General features: G+C 54.1%; 1 protein-coding gene and 1 long non-coding RNA gene across 2 annotated transcripts in view; both read right to left on the bottom strand.

Moving 5' to 3' along the window:
• MN1 (MN1 proto-oncogene, transcriptional regulator) overlaps positions 1 to 8,794 on the bottom strand; it is a 35,088-nt gene extending 26,294 nt beyond the window's left edge. Inside the window, 4 exon segments of the mRNA XM_032705710.1 lie at positions 5,301 to 6,858; positions 6,861 to 7,007; positions 7,009 to 7,043; positions 7,046 to 8,794. Coding sequence (XP_032561601.1) covers positions 5,301 to 6,858; positions 6,861 to 7,007; positions 7,009 to 7,043; positions 7,046 to 8,741 — 3,436 coding nt within the window. The 5' untranslated portion in view covers positions 8,742 to 8,794.
• Positions 8,795 to 14,493: 5,699 nt separating this feature from the next.
• On the bottom strand, positions 14,494 to 16,307 carry LOC116795749. Its single transcript, XR_004360148.1, has 3 exons — positions 16,230 to 16,307; positions 14,932 to 15,048; positions 14,494 to 14,761 (listed from the first exon to the last, which is right to left on the bottom strand). It is a non-coding gene; the product is annotated as an uncharacterized LOC116795749 (long non-coding RNA).
• Between the last annotated feature and the right edge of the window lie 1,142 nt (positions 16,308 to 17,449).

Raw genomic sequence — 17,449 nt, 5'->3', positions numbered from 1 at the left:
AATACATGAGAAACCACAGACTGAAAATGTACAGTAATTTGTCTAGTACTAAAATTTTATATGGCCACATAAAGGCATTTTACTGTACCAAAACCTCTCCCTGGTACAGAACGCTGCCGAGGCTGGGAGTCAGCTGGTACAAATAAAAGCAGCCTGTATAGGTTTAGGTTAGACTTTTGTTTTGATGCCTTATCCTTTGTTCTATACAAGTAACAACAAACTGTAACTGTAGGCATTGCTAAAACGTTTTTTTAGCAAAAAATTATTTGCAGCTCTACGCTCGAGCATTCCACTAGATCATTGGTAAAAATACAGGTATTGCACCTTAAAAATTAAGAGCAGACATGGTAATAAATCACAGATCAGAATAAATCTATGCTGTCATCCAAGCTCATATATAAATACTAAGTCTAATTCATTTCCTTTTACATTATACGTAAAGATCTGAAGCACGTTCACACAAAACACCAATTTCAAGAAACATCTCTCCCAAAGTCTGTTTCACACACATCCTCACACCAAGTGTGTACAAAACAACCCCATTAAAACTCACCTTGCAACTGAATGGGCCATCTGAAAATAACAGACTTTGGGGCAAGAAAGCACCATGATGCAAACCAAATCTGTGATCTGCATTAATTCAAACACAGCCAGCCTGTCCACTGAAATGAGAGCCTGTCCACTGAAATGAGAACAGGTAAATCTAGAGATCAAAAATTAATAGCCAGACAGACAGGTGGATGCAAAGTCAAACAGTGGCCACGGTTGTTATTGAAATGCCAATAAATTCACAAACTTCCTGCATTAAATATCTTAGTGCAGTACAGCAAGAGCAAATACTATTGAAAATTCTGTCCTTTAGCTTCTCTAATATTTACCATAAAGGTCTACAAACACTCTGCTGCAGAATGTTTATAAAACAAAGGAAAACATTTCTAAACAGGACCATTTTCTAGTAGAAAATATTAAAAATTAGTCAGTCAAGGTAAACAATGGAGAATTTCTGTCATTCACATAAGGCCAAGCAGGGGCAACCCTTCCAATTAATTTTTTTTTTTAACAGGTCAGAAGAGTTTAAAGGATCATATTAAACCCAAATCTAATGCACACCAAACTCTCTCCAGGATAAGCAGCGGGAGTGTTCCTCCCTCATATCAATCTCCTCGCTAATCCAGATCATTTATTAAAGATGGATTTTGTATCTGTGGAGTTCATCGTGCAGCTTCTTGACAAAGGCACTGGCTTCTTTTTTTTCACTAAATTGTTAAGTTTCAGCAGCCCCATCAGGCAAACAAAGCAGCATGAGGAATCACAACCCTGTCGCTGCAAAGGGCGCTGGGCTTCGCCGCTGAACTCGTTTCCACAGCACTCACTCCAGCACAGCCGCTCCACAGCACATCGCTCGCAGTGAGGGCTCAGTGTCTGAAAAACCTCACGAGAGGTCTGATAAACTCGGTCCCACTAAACAAACCCAGTCCCTTGGTAAAGCCTCTAAAAGAACTCAGCAGTATTTAAAATAAAGCATGCAGCAGAACACGCTGGGAAGGGAAAGAAAACAAAGGCTCCCGGCCGCATCTGGACCAAATTTGACCTTTGTTAATGTATTTGCAGCAATTCACAGATGTTACCCACTGCTCCGGCAAGAGGGCTGGCCTGCTGCTCATTCCAGTGACAGGTTTGGTGTAACGATGAAATATTAACAAAAACTCACAGCTGAAGGCTAAGGGTGCTGCATGGCACGTGCCCATCGGCCCGCATCGACGAGCCCAACGGCCACCAAGCAGCAGAATATACTCCCATTTTTTCCAATCAGTGCCGGTTCTAGGTACATACTGATGTCTTCAACTGACATCTGCAGTATGGTTCCTTCAAAATTTCAATTAAAAACTAAAAACTAAACCCCACCAGCACTTAATTACTGAGTTTCTAGAGAATACTAATACACATTTCACTGAAAGGAAAATTGTTCTGGTTCAGTTAAATCAGGCAAAGCAAAACCCCATTAAGCTGGCCTCGGGTTTTTAAGTGAATTTGATCTGGTTATTGTTTGTCAGCTAGAGCTGTGGTGTTGGAAGTCAAGACCACTCCTCTAGACTCAGTATTATTATCTCTCATTCCCAGCCCGAGCTGCTCAGTAGAGGAAAACGTGAAATTCTAGAAAATATTTTGGGGGGGAAAAAACAAGTCAAAACTACCAGCCACTTCACGTTGGTACAAGAAATGATGCATCAGAGAAAACACAGAAAACAGACTTCAGGGCAGAGCAATGTCCGGTCAGCACTACTAATGCTACATTCCAAAATGCAACGTGAACACAAGCACAGAGCTCACGGCAGGCCAGCACCCAGTGCCAGAGGTGTCACACCTTGCAGGGGCTCCAGCAGCACAGGTGTCTGCTCCCAGTGACCTGCAGACTCACAGCTCACACAACTGCCAGAGATCAGCAAATGATTTTAATACTGTTATGAGAAAAAAGGTGAGCTGTGAGGAATCTGAGCAGCCATTAAAACAACTCAAGTTGTTTCCCCCATAATCCCAGCATTAACAGACCATTTGAGAAGTCTGTTAGTCTGTCAGTCCCTATACTGCTTGTTCTGGGGAGCCTGACCCTTCCTCTACGGCCGGCAGCAAAGCTGGACCCTCAGCCCTGGCCCTGGCCGAGAGTGGCAGGCAGCAGACACGGCACCCAGCACTCCCCTGAGGGGAACCTGCCCCTCAACACTCACTGCCCCTTCCTCCCCTGCCTGGCTCCTGAGGAGCCGCCCTGCCAATTGCAGCAGTGCCACAATGGGAATAAATCCCTGACTGCCCACCCTCGCACGGCAGGGGTCATTCAGAAGCCCCCGACAATGCCTGCACTCAGGAGGGCCCTGGGTCCCACGCTGCTCTCACTGACACTGCCCAGCCCCAAAACGGTGCCCACTCCCCAGAGCAGCATTCCACACACCGAGGAACTGCCTGAATTCGGAGGAGCGCTGTGTGGAGCCCGCACACCGGGGAGCTGCTGGAACAAACACCACGGTGCAAATCCCAGCCGACTGAGAAGGTTTAAAATCTCAGTCCCCGGCTAAAGAAAACCTTTTCTTAAACACAGTTTCGAACACTCAGGGGTATGGCAATCTAAAGTTAAATTATTTTACTAACCAAGGAGAACAGAGTGTTTTGTCTCACCTATTGTATCTTTATCACTTCCAACAGTAGTTAAAGTAAATTCTCCGCGGGTCTGTATGAATTTCCTCATCCGAGGAACCAGCCCATTCAAATCCCTCAAGTGACTAAAGCGTGAACCAACCCGAGTGTCTCTTTGCATTGTTGTGGAACTGGTTTGGTATTTTATGTTAAGCCTCCGAAATACTAAAACATATCCTTATATAGGAACACTGATTAAATGGTTTTCCTTCCAAGTGATGAACTGTTTTAACAGCAACATTGTGGTTATCGCAACCAGAAAGCAATTACTTCTTTCACTAGCTGTTACTAAGAATAGCGGTGATCAAAGTGACTGGAGGAGTGCTGTTAAAGACGCTGCAGAAGCATCGCTCTGTGTGACACACACACAAAATATAGATCATTTTAAACCAAATTACACTTTTAATAAATGTGCTGTTCAGAATTAAATCACTGCTCAGGAATTTTTTTTTTTATCCACGAAATCAAGACCTATGGAATAAGTTACTCTCTAAAATCTATTTCTAACCACAGCACAGTGTGAGATCTGTGTGCCTGTGCGTGTGTGTGAAAGTGCATACGTAAGGGGGTGCGTGTGGTGTGAGAGAACATATATATGTGCTTGCGCCTGCCAAGGTAGAAGTGACAGGAACTGTGATTTGTGCTAACTAGCTATTGATCCAGTCAGATCTAGATGTTGTGTACAAGAAACAATAAAAGAGAAGGGGCCAGGAAGGATGCTGTGTGCAACTCCATTTAAAAATGGAAAAGAAGGGCCCCAAACAAACCAATTTATGTCCTTGCCTGGGTGAAGCATGGAGAATGCTGATGGGCTTCCTCGGGTCTGCCGTGCATGCTAAACACTTCGCTCGAAATGAGAGTCTCCTGCGCTGGGCATTAAACATGAACAAAGAGACAAACCGTGGGGGCTAGGATTCACGCTTCAGAAAGCCAAAGCTGCAAAGCCAACCAGAACCGGCGTAGGAAACGGCCCAGTTTCCAAACCAGTTCCCCTCTGATTTCCCCAACACCTTTCTTAGCAAAATTACTGAACGTGGAGGACTGTAAGAAGTCAGTCTGTAGCACCAGAGGTAATGAAAACAATTTTAAACTACGCTGCAGTACCAACACATCAACTTTCCTAGGCACAAATTACAAGTTTATATTGTGTAAACTGCATATATGTACTTCTAGCACACCAAAACCCATCTGTGCTTGCCCTCAGAAAGCTGGTACAGCACGTGCACCCATTGTAACATTCACACACACAGCCAGGCAGTTTGCAAAATAGGGATTTGATAAGATAAAATAGATACCAACTGAATCTATAATCATCCTTATCTTAAATATCTTTTATAATAAGAGGGTTTTCAAATAAAACATTTTTTTCCTGAGCCTGGGGAATTATGATGCCCTTTGGACATAGGGAAAGATCAAAAATGACAACTAACGTTGAAATAAAACATCTGTCAACTAAGCAAGTTTTACACTAGCAGACCCAGAGCCTTATTTTAAATTGCCTTCCAATTAAAGGAAAAAAATCTGTTACAAACGGTTCAGTTCAGTATTCGCACTGCTGTGGGCTCCAAACGCAAGCAGGGGACACCTGGACCCAGAGGGGCAGCACTGCCACCAAACGCGTTTTTGCATTTTCGCGGTTTAGGAAAACCTCAGTCACACTTTGGGGAAAGTGGCTGGAAGGCTCGGCTGGCACCAGGCTCTGCGGGAGCCCCTTCCTCGGCACCCCGGGCTGCGGTCCCCGTCCACAGCACCCCAGGCCCAGGAGTTCACTGGGGAGCCCCTTTGCTCAGCACCCCCCCTTGCCCACTCCCCAGGAGGCACAACAGGGACAGGACTGACAGCAGAGACAGCACAGGACAGTCATCACCCAGGGCCAGTCCGGCAGCAAGCGCTTTGTCCCTGCCACTGGACCCCCCCCCCCCCAGAGCCACCCAGCACCCTGCAACCCCAGTCCAGAGGGGGAAGGCTTCTGGCACCCACCAAGGGTGGAGTGGGTGTGGAGACAGTGTGCACCCAGCATACCGGGGCCACAACCCCACCATATCCCCTTCCCCGAGCAGCCCACCATCCTCCCTACCCCTGTGCCAGCACAAATGTGGGACAACCGATACCTTCTTTGCTGGGGTTCGAGGGCTTGGGCTTCTCCCAGGGTGCCATGGACTTGTCCTCCTCCTGCCCTTCCATCAGGGCCTTCTCACCAGGCAGGTACCAGGTGGAGTTGTGCTCCGCCATCAGGGAGTCCAGGTCAATGGTGCTCATGGTGCCCTTGACACCCTCCGAGCAGCAGCTGCCCAGGTCGCTGTCCCCATTCTGCCCCGCGCACTCTCCCTTCTTGCTCTTCAGCCCCAAGGGCTGGTCTTCCGAGATGCTGAACTGCTGCCGCTGGAGCTGGATCTGTGCCTGCAGGATCTCCAGGGGGTGGATCTCATCCTGGGCCGAGGTGCTCGTGGGGGTCCGCACCTGCTCCATGCTCGGCGTGCCAGGGTGGGCGCCCGCCGTGGTGCTGAGCCCGTAGCTGTCGGGGGTCGAGGTAGATGTACTGAGGAGGCCAAGGGCCAGGGGCTTCTGTCCATTGAGAAGTGCGTGCTCCCCACGGGGCAGCTTGGGTGAGCCACCCAACAGCGGGCTGCGGGTGGGCTTGGAGGCAGCATTGTCAGAGCTGGAGGACACCTCATCCTCGTTGCCATAGCTGGTGCTGACCTCGTCAGGAAAGTCCACGTGCGGGGAGCTGCCGTCTGACTTGGTCACGCTCTGGATTCCACTGTCCAGGGAAGACATCAGGTCAGGCTGCTCCGCCAGCAGCAGTTCACTGCCCTTGCCCCAGGAGGGTGAGGTCAGGGGCTTGTCATGGGGGGTGCCCCCACCGCGCTCAGCGCCCGCAGCCCCCGGTGGGCCCCCCGTCGTCACCGGCACCGCCGGTTGCCCCGGGCTGACACCGGCCCCACCGCCCTCCGTGGCCGAGAATTTCTCAAAGAACGTGCCGGGGCTGACGTGCCCACTGTCCCGTTTCCGGCGACCCCGACCCCGCCCGCCACCCGCCTTCCCCTCGCCACTGGCCACCGGCTCCAGAGCGTAGCCGGGCGAGAGGCTGCTCTCTGCGGGCAGCAGTGGGGCACTGCCCGCTGCCTTGCCTGTGCCACCTCCACCCGCTGGTGGCCCTGCTGGGAAGTAGTCCGGGGCGGCAGGTGGCGGGTCAGGCTCAGCCTGGCTGAGCTTGCGCTTGGCCTCGGCCGGGCTCTTCTTGTTGAAGGTGACGTTGAGGTTGGGAGCGCCCAGGCTCGCGATCATGTTCTGGCAGGCAGTGGAGAGGGCAGCCAGGCAGCTCTGCCCGAAGACGTTGTCCTTGCTGGCTGCCTTGCTGAAAGAGCCCAGCGAGAGAGCACCCAGCTTGCTGGCGGCAGGCCGAGGTGGGGGGTGGCGGGGGGAACTCGGGTGGGGTGGCGGGTAAGCGCCCGGCGAGGCGCTGAGGGCAGGTGCAGCCCCATGGGCCGCTGGCTGCCGCGCCGCCGCAGCGAAGGGGAAGCTGGGCTGGGCAGCGAAGTCGGTGGGGCCGCGGCGCTCAGTGGGGGCACTGGGCAGTGCCACACCACCGCCCGGCGACTGCAGCTGTGAGAGGCCACCCATGGTGGGTGCAAAGGGTGGGTGGACGCCGGGTGACGGCAGGGGCCTGCGCCGGCCCCCTCACCTGCCATCCGCAGGGGCTCCTGCAGCCCCAGCCCACCGGCACCCGGCCGGAAAGAGCACAGTGGGGCCGCCCGGTTGCAGGGCCCAGCTCGTGGGGGGGCCGCCTCAGCCGGCAGCCCTGGCGCTGCCAAGCGCCCTCGGCAGCAGCTCCCCAGGCGGTGGTGGCCCGCGAACCAGGCGCTGTCGGGGGCCATGTGCGGCGCCGGCGGGTCGAAGCTGCGGCCACCACCAGCCTCCCGCTCGAAGGCGGGCGGGGGCAGGCTGCCGGGCGGGCCCACCTCACCGTGGTGCCCCAGCTGCTGCAGGCTGGGCGGCCGCAGGCGCTGCTGGCTGCGCGAGGCCATCTGCTTCATCACCAGGGCCGCGTTCTGGCGCTGCGCCAGCGCAGGGTGCTCGGGGCCGCCGTGCGGCAGCGGGCCCCCAAAGGCCTCGGGCGCTGGCGGGGTGAACTCGCCCGGCAGGCCGGGATAGGCCGTCGGGGACAGGTGGCTCTCCATGGCCGGGCCGTGCATGCCACCGCCCCAGGAGGCACAGCGCTCGACGCCGGGGGTGCTGGGGAAGTCGAACCGCGGCCTCTTGGCGACGCTCACATAGGGGGCATCGAAGTGCTGCAGTCTTTGATTTGGTGGCTGTTGCGGAGGAGGGTGCTGCATATTAAACATGGGGTCGGTGTAGGGATGCATATTCCTGTTCTCCAGTCTGTGAATAGGGTATTCAAACTGTGCATGCTGGTTCTGCATTATGGGCCCATTGTCCTGCAGGTTGGGGTTGGGAGTGTTGGCTTCTGTTTGCTGTTGCCTAGGGATGGCTGGCGGGCAGGAGTTCTGTCTGGCCAGCAAGCCCGGCGGCTGCTGCGGCGGTTGCGGTGGTGGTGGCTGCTGCTGCTGCTGCATCAGCGGGTGCCTGGTGCTGGCCCCCGGCTCCAGGCTGGCCGACATCTTCCGCGCCCCCCCGAAGCGCTCGAAGAAGACGCCGTGCTGCTGCGGCGGGTGCGCCTTGGCCACAGCCATGCCCGGCGCCCGGGGCAGGGCGGGAGCTCCCGCGAAGCTGCCGCCCGCCGGCACCTGCCGCCCGCCGGCGTAGTGCGGCAGCTGGCCCTCGGGCTCCGACGGGGAGAAGACGGGCAGTTCGAAGTGGCCGGCGGGGCCATCGCCGGGGTAATTGTATTCCAGCGAGTCCACGCCGCCCTGCGCCGGCAGCCGCCGCGGCTCCAGGCCGTGGGGCTCGGAGGAGCCGGCCGCCGGCAGCCCGTGGAAGGAGGCGGCGCGGTTGGGGGACTGGTCGAGGGGCAGGCAGGGTGCCGGCACGGCGTGGCTGGCGGCGCCAGCGCCGTGGTGCTGGAACTCGGGCAGGGTCCCGGGGCGCTGCTGCCCGAAGCCCTCGCCGCTCTGGCCCTCGGCCATGTGCTCGTAGCCGTCGGCGAACGCCGTCTGTCCGCCCAACGCGCCGCTGTAGCCCAGGAGCCGCCCGCCGTGCACGCAGGAGGCGCCGGGGTCGGGCCCGAAGCCGCCGCCGAAGTGCGGGGGGTGCTGGTGCGGGTGGGGGGCGCCGCCGGAGCCGCCGTGGGACTGCTGCCCGCCGAAGAAGCCGTGCACCGGCGGCTGCATGCCGCCGCCGTGCAGCTCGGCGGGGCCGCGGCCCGGGAAGCCGTAGGCGTCCCCGGCAAGGCTCATGTTCATACCCAGGAGGGGCGGCTCGCCCAGCGCGCCCAGGGCCGGGTCCGCCGCCGCCGCCGCTGGGCCGCCGCCGGGGAAGGCCGGCGCCTTGAAGTGCGCGCTCATACTCAGTCCGGGCTGGCCGAAGCCCCGCTCCGCCTGCCCGCTGCTCCGGCCGCTGCTCTGCGGCTCGAACTGCTCCAGCCCGAACATCCTGCGCGGCTCCTCAGCAGGGCATGGCCGCTCCGCGCCACTCCGCCGTCCCGCTGCCCGCCGCTCCCCGCCGCTCCGCTCCGCGCCGCTCGGCCGCCCCCGCTCACATCCTGCCGCGCCGCCGGCACCGGCCGCCCGCCCGCGCTCACCCCGCCGCTCGCCGCTCGCTGCTGCCCGAGAGCCGACGGGGCGGCGCGCCGCCGCTCACAGGCTCCGGCGCCCGGGAGCTGCGCGCCGCATCGCTGGCCGGCCGTGCGCTCCCGCGGCTCGCAGCGCTCCGGCGGCGGCGGGGCCGGGGCGCGGGGCCGGGCGGGCGCTGGTAGGGCTGCGCCGCGCTCCCCGCGCGCTGCCGCGCTCTCACCCGGCGCTGGAGGAGCAGCAACAAGTTTTGCATTTCAGCGATGAATTTCAGCCATCGGGGCTGCGCCAATGAGCGCCGCGGCCCGGGGCGGGGCTGCCGTTAAGGTGGCTCCGCCGCCGGCCCCGCGCCCCGCCCGCCCTGCACCGCCCCGCGCAGCTCCCCGTGCCCGGGGCTGCTGCTGCCGTGGCGCACGGACCGCGGGCAGCCGGGGAGCCGCGCGGAGCGCCGGGGTCCTGGAGCGGGGTCCTGGAGCGGGACGGGGGGCACCGGAGCTGGGACCGAGCGGCGGGAGTGGGGAGGCGCTGCCAGTGCCGCGCTCCCACCGCCCGCACTGCCCTCCCGGGCCGCCGGGACGAAACCCGCCCGGCAGCCCCGAGCCGGCAGCAGGAGCGGCCCCGCCAGCCCCGAGCCGGGCACCGCCTGGAGCCGCGCAGGGAGCGGGCGCTGCGGCAGCGGGGGGGTCACAGCCCGGTTCCCTCGGAGGGACAAACACCCGCAGGCCCGGGGGGTCACAGACCGCGGGCGGGACGCGGCGCTTCAGGTGCTCGCGGCTGCACATGTCGATAGCTTAAAGAAATAGTAATGAAAATTGCTCCCACCAAAAAAAATGAGATCTATAAATAAGCGGCCGAGGAGTGTTTGTATGTGGCAGGAGAGTTTTAACGGGATTTTTTTTCTGCAGGATCAGGATGCTGCGCTGTGATTAAATATTGATTTTGTGTAATTAGTTTTCATGTGAACTATCCTCCTTGCTGATGGCCTGGAGATTTCAGAACTGGCGAAGAAATGGAATTGGACGTGGAAATTATTACTTAGCGAAGTGACAAGGTGGGAGGGGGGAGTGCGCGGGACCCGGGCTGCGGGGCCGGCACCGGGGTGGAGAACGAAGCACGCGCGGCCCGGCCGTGGCACAAGGGAACGAAGGGGACGTCTCGCCCGTCGCTACGGGGACGGTGGCCACGGAGAGAAGGACAAAGTGAGGAAAGGAGGGAGCCGACGAGGCTCCGCACCCGGACCCCGCACCCACGGCGGCTCCGGGGCAGGGGCGGCCCCGCGCCCGGGGCTCCCTCTGCGCCTGCGTGCGCGCCGTCGGAGCGGCTCTTCCGAACGGGCACAGCGCCCTCTGCCGCCCGCCCGGCCCCGGCCGCGCCCGCCGGGCAGAGCCCCGCTCCGTGCGCCCGCTCCGCACACCGGGTTCGTGCACCCGGTCCGCACCCCGGGTCCGCACCCCGGGTCCGTGCCCCCGGGTCCGCCCCCCGCCGGGCAGAGCCCCGGTCCGCCCCGACGGCGGGCCGAGTGCCGCGCGTTCCTTCCGCGGAAGGACAGGGACGGGAGCGGGGGGCGTCTCGGGCTCGGCGGAGACGCCGGGGGCGGCTGCCCCGATTCCTCTCGGAGCACGGGCGCCGCACCCTCTAGGGCCGCCGCAGGCTCGCTGGAGAGAGAAATCCCGATGGCTTGTCCACCCATGGCTTGGACCAGCTCCCCCAGCACCACTCCTTCTGTGGACTTCAGTGGGAGCCAGGCCATGTCTATAACTGGACAGTGGCAAATATGGATATAATTTCAGTCTAAATATTCTAACAGTGAAAGCAATGAGTTGCTTGGAATGGCGAGGTCCGACACCCGCTGCAGAGTTCTGCCAGCTTGCATGTGGGAAGGCGACTGAGCCCCTGTTTCTAACCTGGGATGTGCTCTGGGCTAAAGCTCGCCCTGGGGCTGCCAACGTGTCCCGCAGCTCCCGCTGTCCAGCGCGGGGCTGGGAGCGCTGGCGTGAGCGCGGTCCTGGGCCCGGCACTGTCGGGTTCCCTGCGTCACAAAGGGCCCCAGTCTCCAGCCAAGGAGAAGGAAGCCTCTCGATTGTAGTGAGCAGTGAAAAGTGTATTTTATAAAACATATTTTTACTTTCAGTCTTTGGGTTTTGGTCATCTTCGGGGAAGCAGGGAAAGGCATTATTTAAATAGTTGTAGCTGCAGGGGATTATTTTCTAAATTAACAATAGTAATTGTGCCTGCCAAATCCAAAGTTGAGGGGATTCATTTATTTCAACTCTCAAGACAATAGCACAATTTTAGGTTTCATATTGCAAGCTCTGAAAACCAAATGGTGGGGCTGATGTTTTTAAAAAAATAATTCAAACAACATCAATTCATCAGACTTTAATCCAGCTCTTTCCACTGTGTCAGTTTAACTTGCACTGAGAAAAGTTGCTGCTCAGCAAAACAAGAAAAAAATTCCTTTTTAACAAAATGAATGCGTCATACATAAAACATCACGGACCATACAATTAGTAAGCAAATGTAAGAGTTCAGCTCAGTTCATAATTATTCAGCAAACCTATTCAGAATGATTTTTTTTCTCCCTGCAGCAATCAACTGTGTGGGCTCATTACTACTGAGAATCCAACGAAGAAACCACCACAGAAACTGCACAAAATAAGCACATATGCTCAAGACACTTTAGCCCAGCCAGACCTTAGCTAGAGCCTCTTAAACCCTGCCATGGAGCAAACCCAAGCTCAGTTCTCTGTGGTGTTTGCACTCCCAGCTCTCTAAAGGTGCCCTGTCCTTAGTGAAGCTTCAGGTACATTGGTTGCAGCTGCTGCTCGTCCTCTGTGGTGCCACCTGCAACCACACCAACACCACTGGGTCCCCACAGCACCAGGTATGGGACCTGTCACTGGAGCAGGGGCTCCCAACAGCCATTTTGCAAAAGAGCTGATGGGCTTCTCTTGGCAGGGATTTCTGCTCCTAGCACAGATATTCAGTGAAGGGAATTGGAATATTTTGAAGGAGAGGTTTCCAACTCTGGCGGGAAAGTTTTCAGCATTTCTGCCTGGAACAGTTTAGGGAAATCATTGCAGCTCCTCTCTCTCAAAACTACAGTGAAGGTGGTGGCAGGACCAATGCAGGAGGCAAACACATAAAATTATTAGATGAGCTTGTGAGTGCAGCGAGCACGGAGCTGGTTCCCAAGGGAAGGCATCGCTCCAGAGGGGATGGTGTCTGTCATTGTGCACCTGCTTTAGCTCCCAAGAACAGAAGGAAGACCTGCTGTAGGCAAAGGGCTGTGACACGTGTGCCTCCTGGGCTCCCAGGGGTTTGCTCCCAGCACAGTCATACGGCTGAGCTGGGAGGCACCGGGCATTGTGCTAAAAGGCGACGGGTAGGGACTTCCAGGGATCCGACCTCTGTCACTCCTTGTCCTTCTCTGCCTGAGTGTCTGGAAGTGACTGGTTTGTAATTGAGATTAAAGACAATTTCATCTGTGAAACCTGATTTGCATTCAGTTTTTGAGAAGTTCACCTTGCCAGTGTAAAGATTTCATGCTTAGTTTTGCCAACAATGTTGTTTCTGCAAAGTTTGAACCAAACTCCTTCAGACACTTGCCTGCTTCCCATTTTAAAGAATGCATAACTGAGTAATCAGGGTTAAGGGACTAAAACCATCACAGTCACTTCCTGCAGGGATCTAGAGTGTTTTGGTAACTCAGCCCTTAACAAGGATTTTCCTGTTTGGTTGTTTTGCAGGGTTGGTCACCTGGTTTAGTTTCTTTACACCACTGCAATCTGTAGCTGTGTATCTTTCCTGTTTCGATTTTCAGGTCTCTTAGTATGGATTGTGATATTTTCACAATATCAGTAGTTTTTTCCATTCCTGCAAAGAGCTTTTTTCACCAATTAAGTATATTGGGTCCCATTCGTGCCACTTAGGTGAAAACTTTTGCAGCACATGGGACACTTTGGTGTACATGTTGAACACATTTAAACTTTTCTAACTTCAATGACTGAAAAACAGGATAGTGCTAAAATCATACAACACTGAGATTGTACATTGGTAAAAACACGGGAAACCTTAAAGCATTTTTTCCCATTCATGATAACTGCACTGCAGTGCACTGCTTTGGGCTTTTATTTTTCCCCTTCAAATTCCCATCTCGAAACCACACACCATAGGATCATACATTTCACTGGGGAGGGGAAAGAAAAAAAAAGAAATTTTATATACACAGCACAACAGAATTAGTTTGGTTACAGGAACAGTAAAAGTTTTATGTTTCCTAAAATAGCTCAGTGAAGCATAAATTAAAAATAGCACCTCTCTGTACCACTAATCGGTGTTTAACTCTTCTCGGTGTTTTATGGTGAAGTTTGTATGACCGACTTTGTTCTGCTGTTTTCTTAAAATTGAACCAGGTGGGAATTTATGTAAGCGTGGTGGACCAGGAACGATCTTTGAGCATGTGGAAAGTCTGGCTCACTGTGGGTGATGCCAGCAAACCACCAAAGTTAATTCATTTTTCATCATCTTATAAATTGAACTACTGTGAAAGTAGAGAGCCAGAGGCTATTTTATAAAGTCCTGATGACTTAATTTCCCCTAAGCATTAGCTTCATGAGAGCACTTGCCTTGGTGCTTCCTTTCTCCATCCTGCCATCCCGTGGGACTCCACACTCTGTGGTCCCATCCTTCCCCTCCCTCACCAGCAGGACAGGGCCTGCCTGCCCTAGCACAGCAGGATGGTGCTGGAGCTGCTGGATGCAGGTTTGGAGGTCACTGGTTCGCAGGAAGTCACCCGGCAGGGACCAGGTTGGTCTCTCCTGGAGAAGCTCCCCTAGGGCTGCACGTCTGAGCTTCCCCCATGTTCCACTGTCTCCTGCTGCCCATCCCCTTTCTGCCCTCAGGGCTGGGGGACACAGTGGTTCCTGGGGCTCTGACCCTGGCTGGACAGCACACTGCACATCCTGGGGTGAGAGGGATGCTTGAGGCCGCAGGGCCCACTACTGAAAGCCACCAGGCAAGTAAAGCTGCTCCTGTGTTTATTATTTATTGTGTTAGTTCACAAGATTTAACAGTATGACGTGTGTTCCTGAGCCATTGTTGAACCTTGGCTCGCAGTCCTGACTTTTCCAATTTAAACCAAAGTGCCCCTGCCCACACACTGTGGTGAAGTGGCATCCCAAGGCAGCAAGCACTGGGTCAGGCAACATGATTTCACCCACCCCACATAAGGCATTATTTGCTTTCCAGCAGGAATTACTCGGGCACTACTTGCTGGTACACACAGCCGCCCCAGCTGCCCTGCACCTCGCTGACAGCCTCCCCCAGACCTCCCATCTCCCCGCCGGAGGCACAAAGGGTTAACGACCTCCTGCTGTCCATAACCATCATCACGGCTCCTCAGCATCCCTACAAAGGGCCTGATTTAATCCTGGTTGCAGACGACTCACATTGTACTCGCAGCCTCGGAGCGATGTCGGGCGATCAGGTTTCCAACTAATATCCAAGGCACAGCCCAAGCACTGAGCGGGGAACAAAGGCGTCTTTGTTACTGAAAAAAAATCCCCTGAAGATATTAGCAGTGCAGTAGAGTTCAAACTGTTAAATGATTCAAATATTATTTAATGAATACATTTGAAATGAGGTCTTACAACCCAGAACACTTTTTAGATCATCATTTACAAAGAGCCGCCTCTTCGTTTACTTCTCTATGAAGTTGCTGCTTTCAGATTTCAATTATGGTCATTTTGCTTCCAGCCTTTTTCAGGGACTTCCCTTGTTGTCATAGCTGGGTTCTTTTTGTGGTACATTTTAGCTGGTGACTACTGGGTCTTTCAAAGTCCTGATAATCACGTTCCCTTAATTTACCTTGGACTGAATATCTGTGAGAAACAAGGGAGACAGAGACTCTTGCAAAAGGAGCAACAGGATTAGGTGCTGTTCTAGAGGGTGCTAAACCCAAGCTTATGAAACTAGGAAATCTGTTAAATTAGCATATCGAGATTTTAGCTGGGATTGGAGAAGCTCTACAAAATTCAGATTGAGCAAATACCTCGAATTTCTTGTGTGTCTTGGATATGCAATTCTAAACCAGAAAGCCGTGTAAATTCAGAGAGAAAAGTTAAAGAATTGAGGTAGGTGGCGTTCTGGAAAGAAACATGTCTCCAACCTGAGGAAATAAAATTTTAAAATTAAATTAGACCTTTCCACACTTACAGCAGTGAGGAATCCAAGGCTGTTCTGAAGCATGGATGGCAGATACTGGCCCTAAGGGGTAACAGCAGCACAGCCAGGGCTGAGCCAGTGCCTGCTGAGAGGTTTTGAAAAAATACAGCATATCTAGCAAAAGTGGGGTAAAGAACACCAAAACAGAGTGACTGCAAGAAAAAGTATCAGAACAAGTACCAGCAAAAAGAGGTACAACACAGTGGCAGAAATACCTCCGGACTCAGCAGGTGCATTGCAAAGCAAACCACAGCCCCTCACACCAGCGAGCGTCCCAGCTCTACTGCCAGGGGCTGGGACCTCAAACAGCCACTGCTGGGGCTGAGACCTCAAACAGCCACTGCTGTGGAGGCACAGGATCCCTGCACTGGACTATCAGGATTTCACTCAAGTCACATGCAGGTGATGCCCCAGGTGGAAGTCATTGAAACTCTGCCTCCAAAACCTGGGTTTGACACATTACCATTATAATCTTTTAAACTATTTCAAGTGCCAGAACTTTGTTTATGGTAGAATTTGCACACTGAATTCTGCCCAGAGCAGGTAATGAGCAGAAGAGGTTCCCAAGAATAAAATGTTCCCAGTGGCCAAACATCCCAGTGACAGGGACAGCAGCTATCAGTCGCTGGATAATCTCTGCTTGATTGACAATGAGATGCTGTTGATTAAAACCCATTTTCCACATCAATTCAAGTAAGTAGAAAGTCTTTCATACAAAGTTACAAAACTACAAAGGAAATAGTTTCCTGATGTCTCTATCGAGATATAATTCAATGGAGAAGACTCTTGAATTTCATGAACTGAATAAAAACCTCAGCCACAGCCCCAAGCTTCAGATTTGCCATAAAACCACGGCACTGCACTTGTAAGTACATGATGCAGCTCCTAAACATGGCTGAATCGACTGAGGTTTGGAAATGCAGAGTAAGTTGTCTTATGGGACATTTTGAGATTGCTCAGAGAACACTTAGAAAGGCCCTAGGGTGGAAAAATCCTGACACACCCAAAATCTTGACAGATTTTTTTCTGACATTTCTCAGTCTACAGATAAAGGCAAAAGACAGAAAAACATTCCTCTTTCTTTTCAATAATTAAAAATCCTCCAGAAAACAAGCAAATCCTTACAAGCCCCTTTTAGACCACACTTGTGTGCAGTCAAGTGATGGATTTCAAAGGTTACTGCTGGAATATGGTTCACAGCAGTCTATTGCAGTGAGTAAGTATCACGTTTACATATCCATTATGACAAAACTACGTTGCACTTCCATTACTTCCTGTTGGTTTGCCATCTGGAAGCTAAAGAAGCTGGTAGTAAAGAAAGGATTCAATTCTGCATTTACCAAAGGAGCCATACAAGTCTCCATTTGCAGCAGGTGATTGCACAACCTGAGCAGGCAGAACCCCAGAGTGGAGCTGGCCCATCCCAGAGGGCAGGACTGTGCTGAGCAGAGAGCAGGAATGGGACCAGCCAGGAGGGACACCCAGACTCCCATCAGCACCCCCAGTGCCCCGTGGGAGGCACCTCCCACCTGCAGCCCCCTCCTGCCGCCTCATCCCACCTCTGCCAGCCCAGCCTGTTAAGGTGGCAGTTCAGGAGCATCGAGGTTCCAGGCATGTGCAATGCTCAGCTGGAACTCCCAAACCAAACCCAGCCCCAGAGCAGCCCCAAGTGTGGCCTTTGGGCACTCCCACCCCTCTGCACAGCTCAGGGACCCCAGACACCAGCTCGGGAACAAACTGTGAGTGCCAATGCCTGAGACAAGAGACGGAGCGTTTTATGATCAAATTTATTTAATTAAATTTCATTGCCTGCTTTACTGTGAGTCACACCAGAGACTGCCAAAGGAAACTAAACATTGTACATTCACTACAAGGTTCTCTCAAATTTTCACAACTAATCCAAATCCATGGAAGTCACAGGGTCCCTTTCCCACCAGCTGTGTTACAACACATTAACAACGGTGGGACACGAACTCCAGCACCGAGGAGATCTGAGCCCTTGGGTTCCAGGTGTGCAGCCCTCTTGGGAACGTGCACTTCACATCCATGACCTGTGTGTGTGTGTGCTGTGTCTCTGTGTGTATTTACCAATCCCACCTCCTGGTGGTACAGGACAAATGACCACTTAACTGCTAACCCAGAAAGGAACAAAACTACATTTCTCTGTGGGACCTGGAGGGTGGGCGGGTGCGATGGCGCAGGTGAGGCACCAGCACCGGGCAGGCGCGGCGGTGTTGGCACGTGCAGCACCAGGACAAGGTGCATGGCCCACCTGGCCCACCCTGCCAGTGCAGGAACGTTTTGTCACTCAGAGTAATGGAAATCAGATCCCTCCTCTTGTGAGC

The sequence above is a fragment of the Chiroxiphia lanceolata genome, chromosome 18 (genome assembly GCF_009829145.1).
Source record: "Chiroxiphia lanceolata isolate bChiLan1 chromosome 18, bChiLan1.pri, whole genome shotgun sequence".
Taxonomy (NCBI): Eukaryota; Metazoa; Chordata; class Aves; order Passeriformes; family Pipridae; genus Chiroxiphia; species Chiroxiphia lanceolata.
Note: the sequence above shows the minus strand (reverse complement) of the source record. Positions and strands in the feature narration are given on the sequence as shown.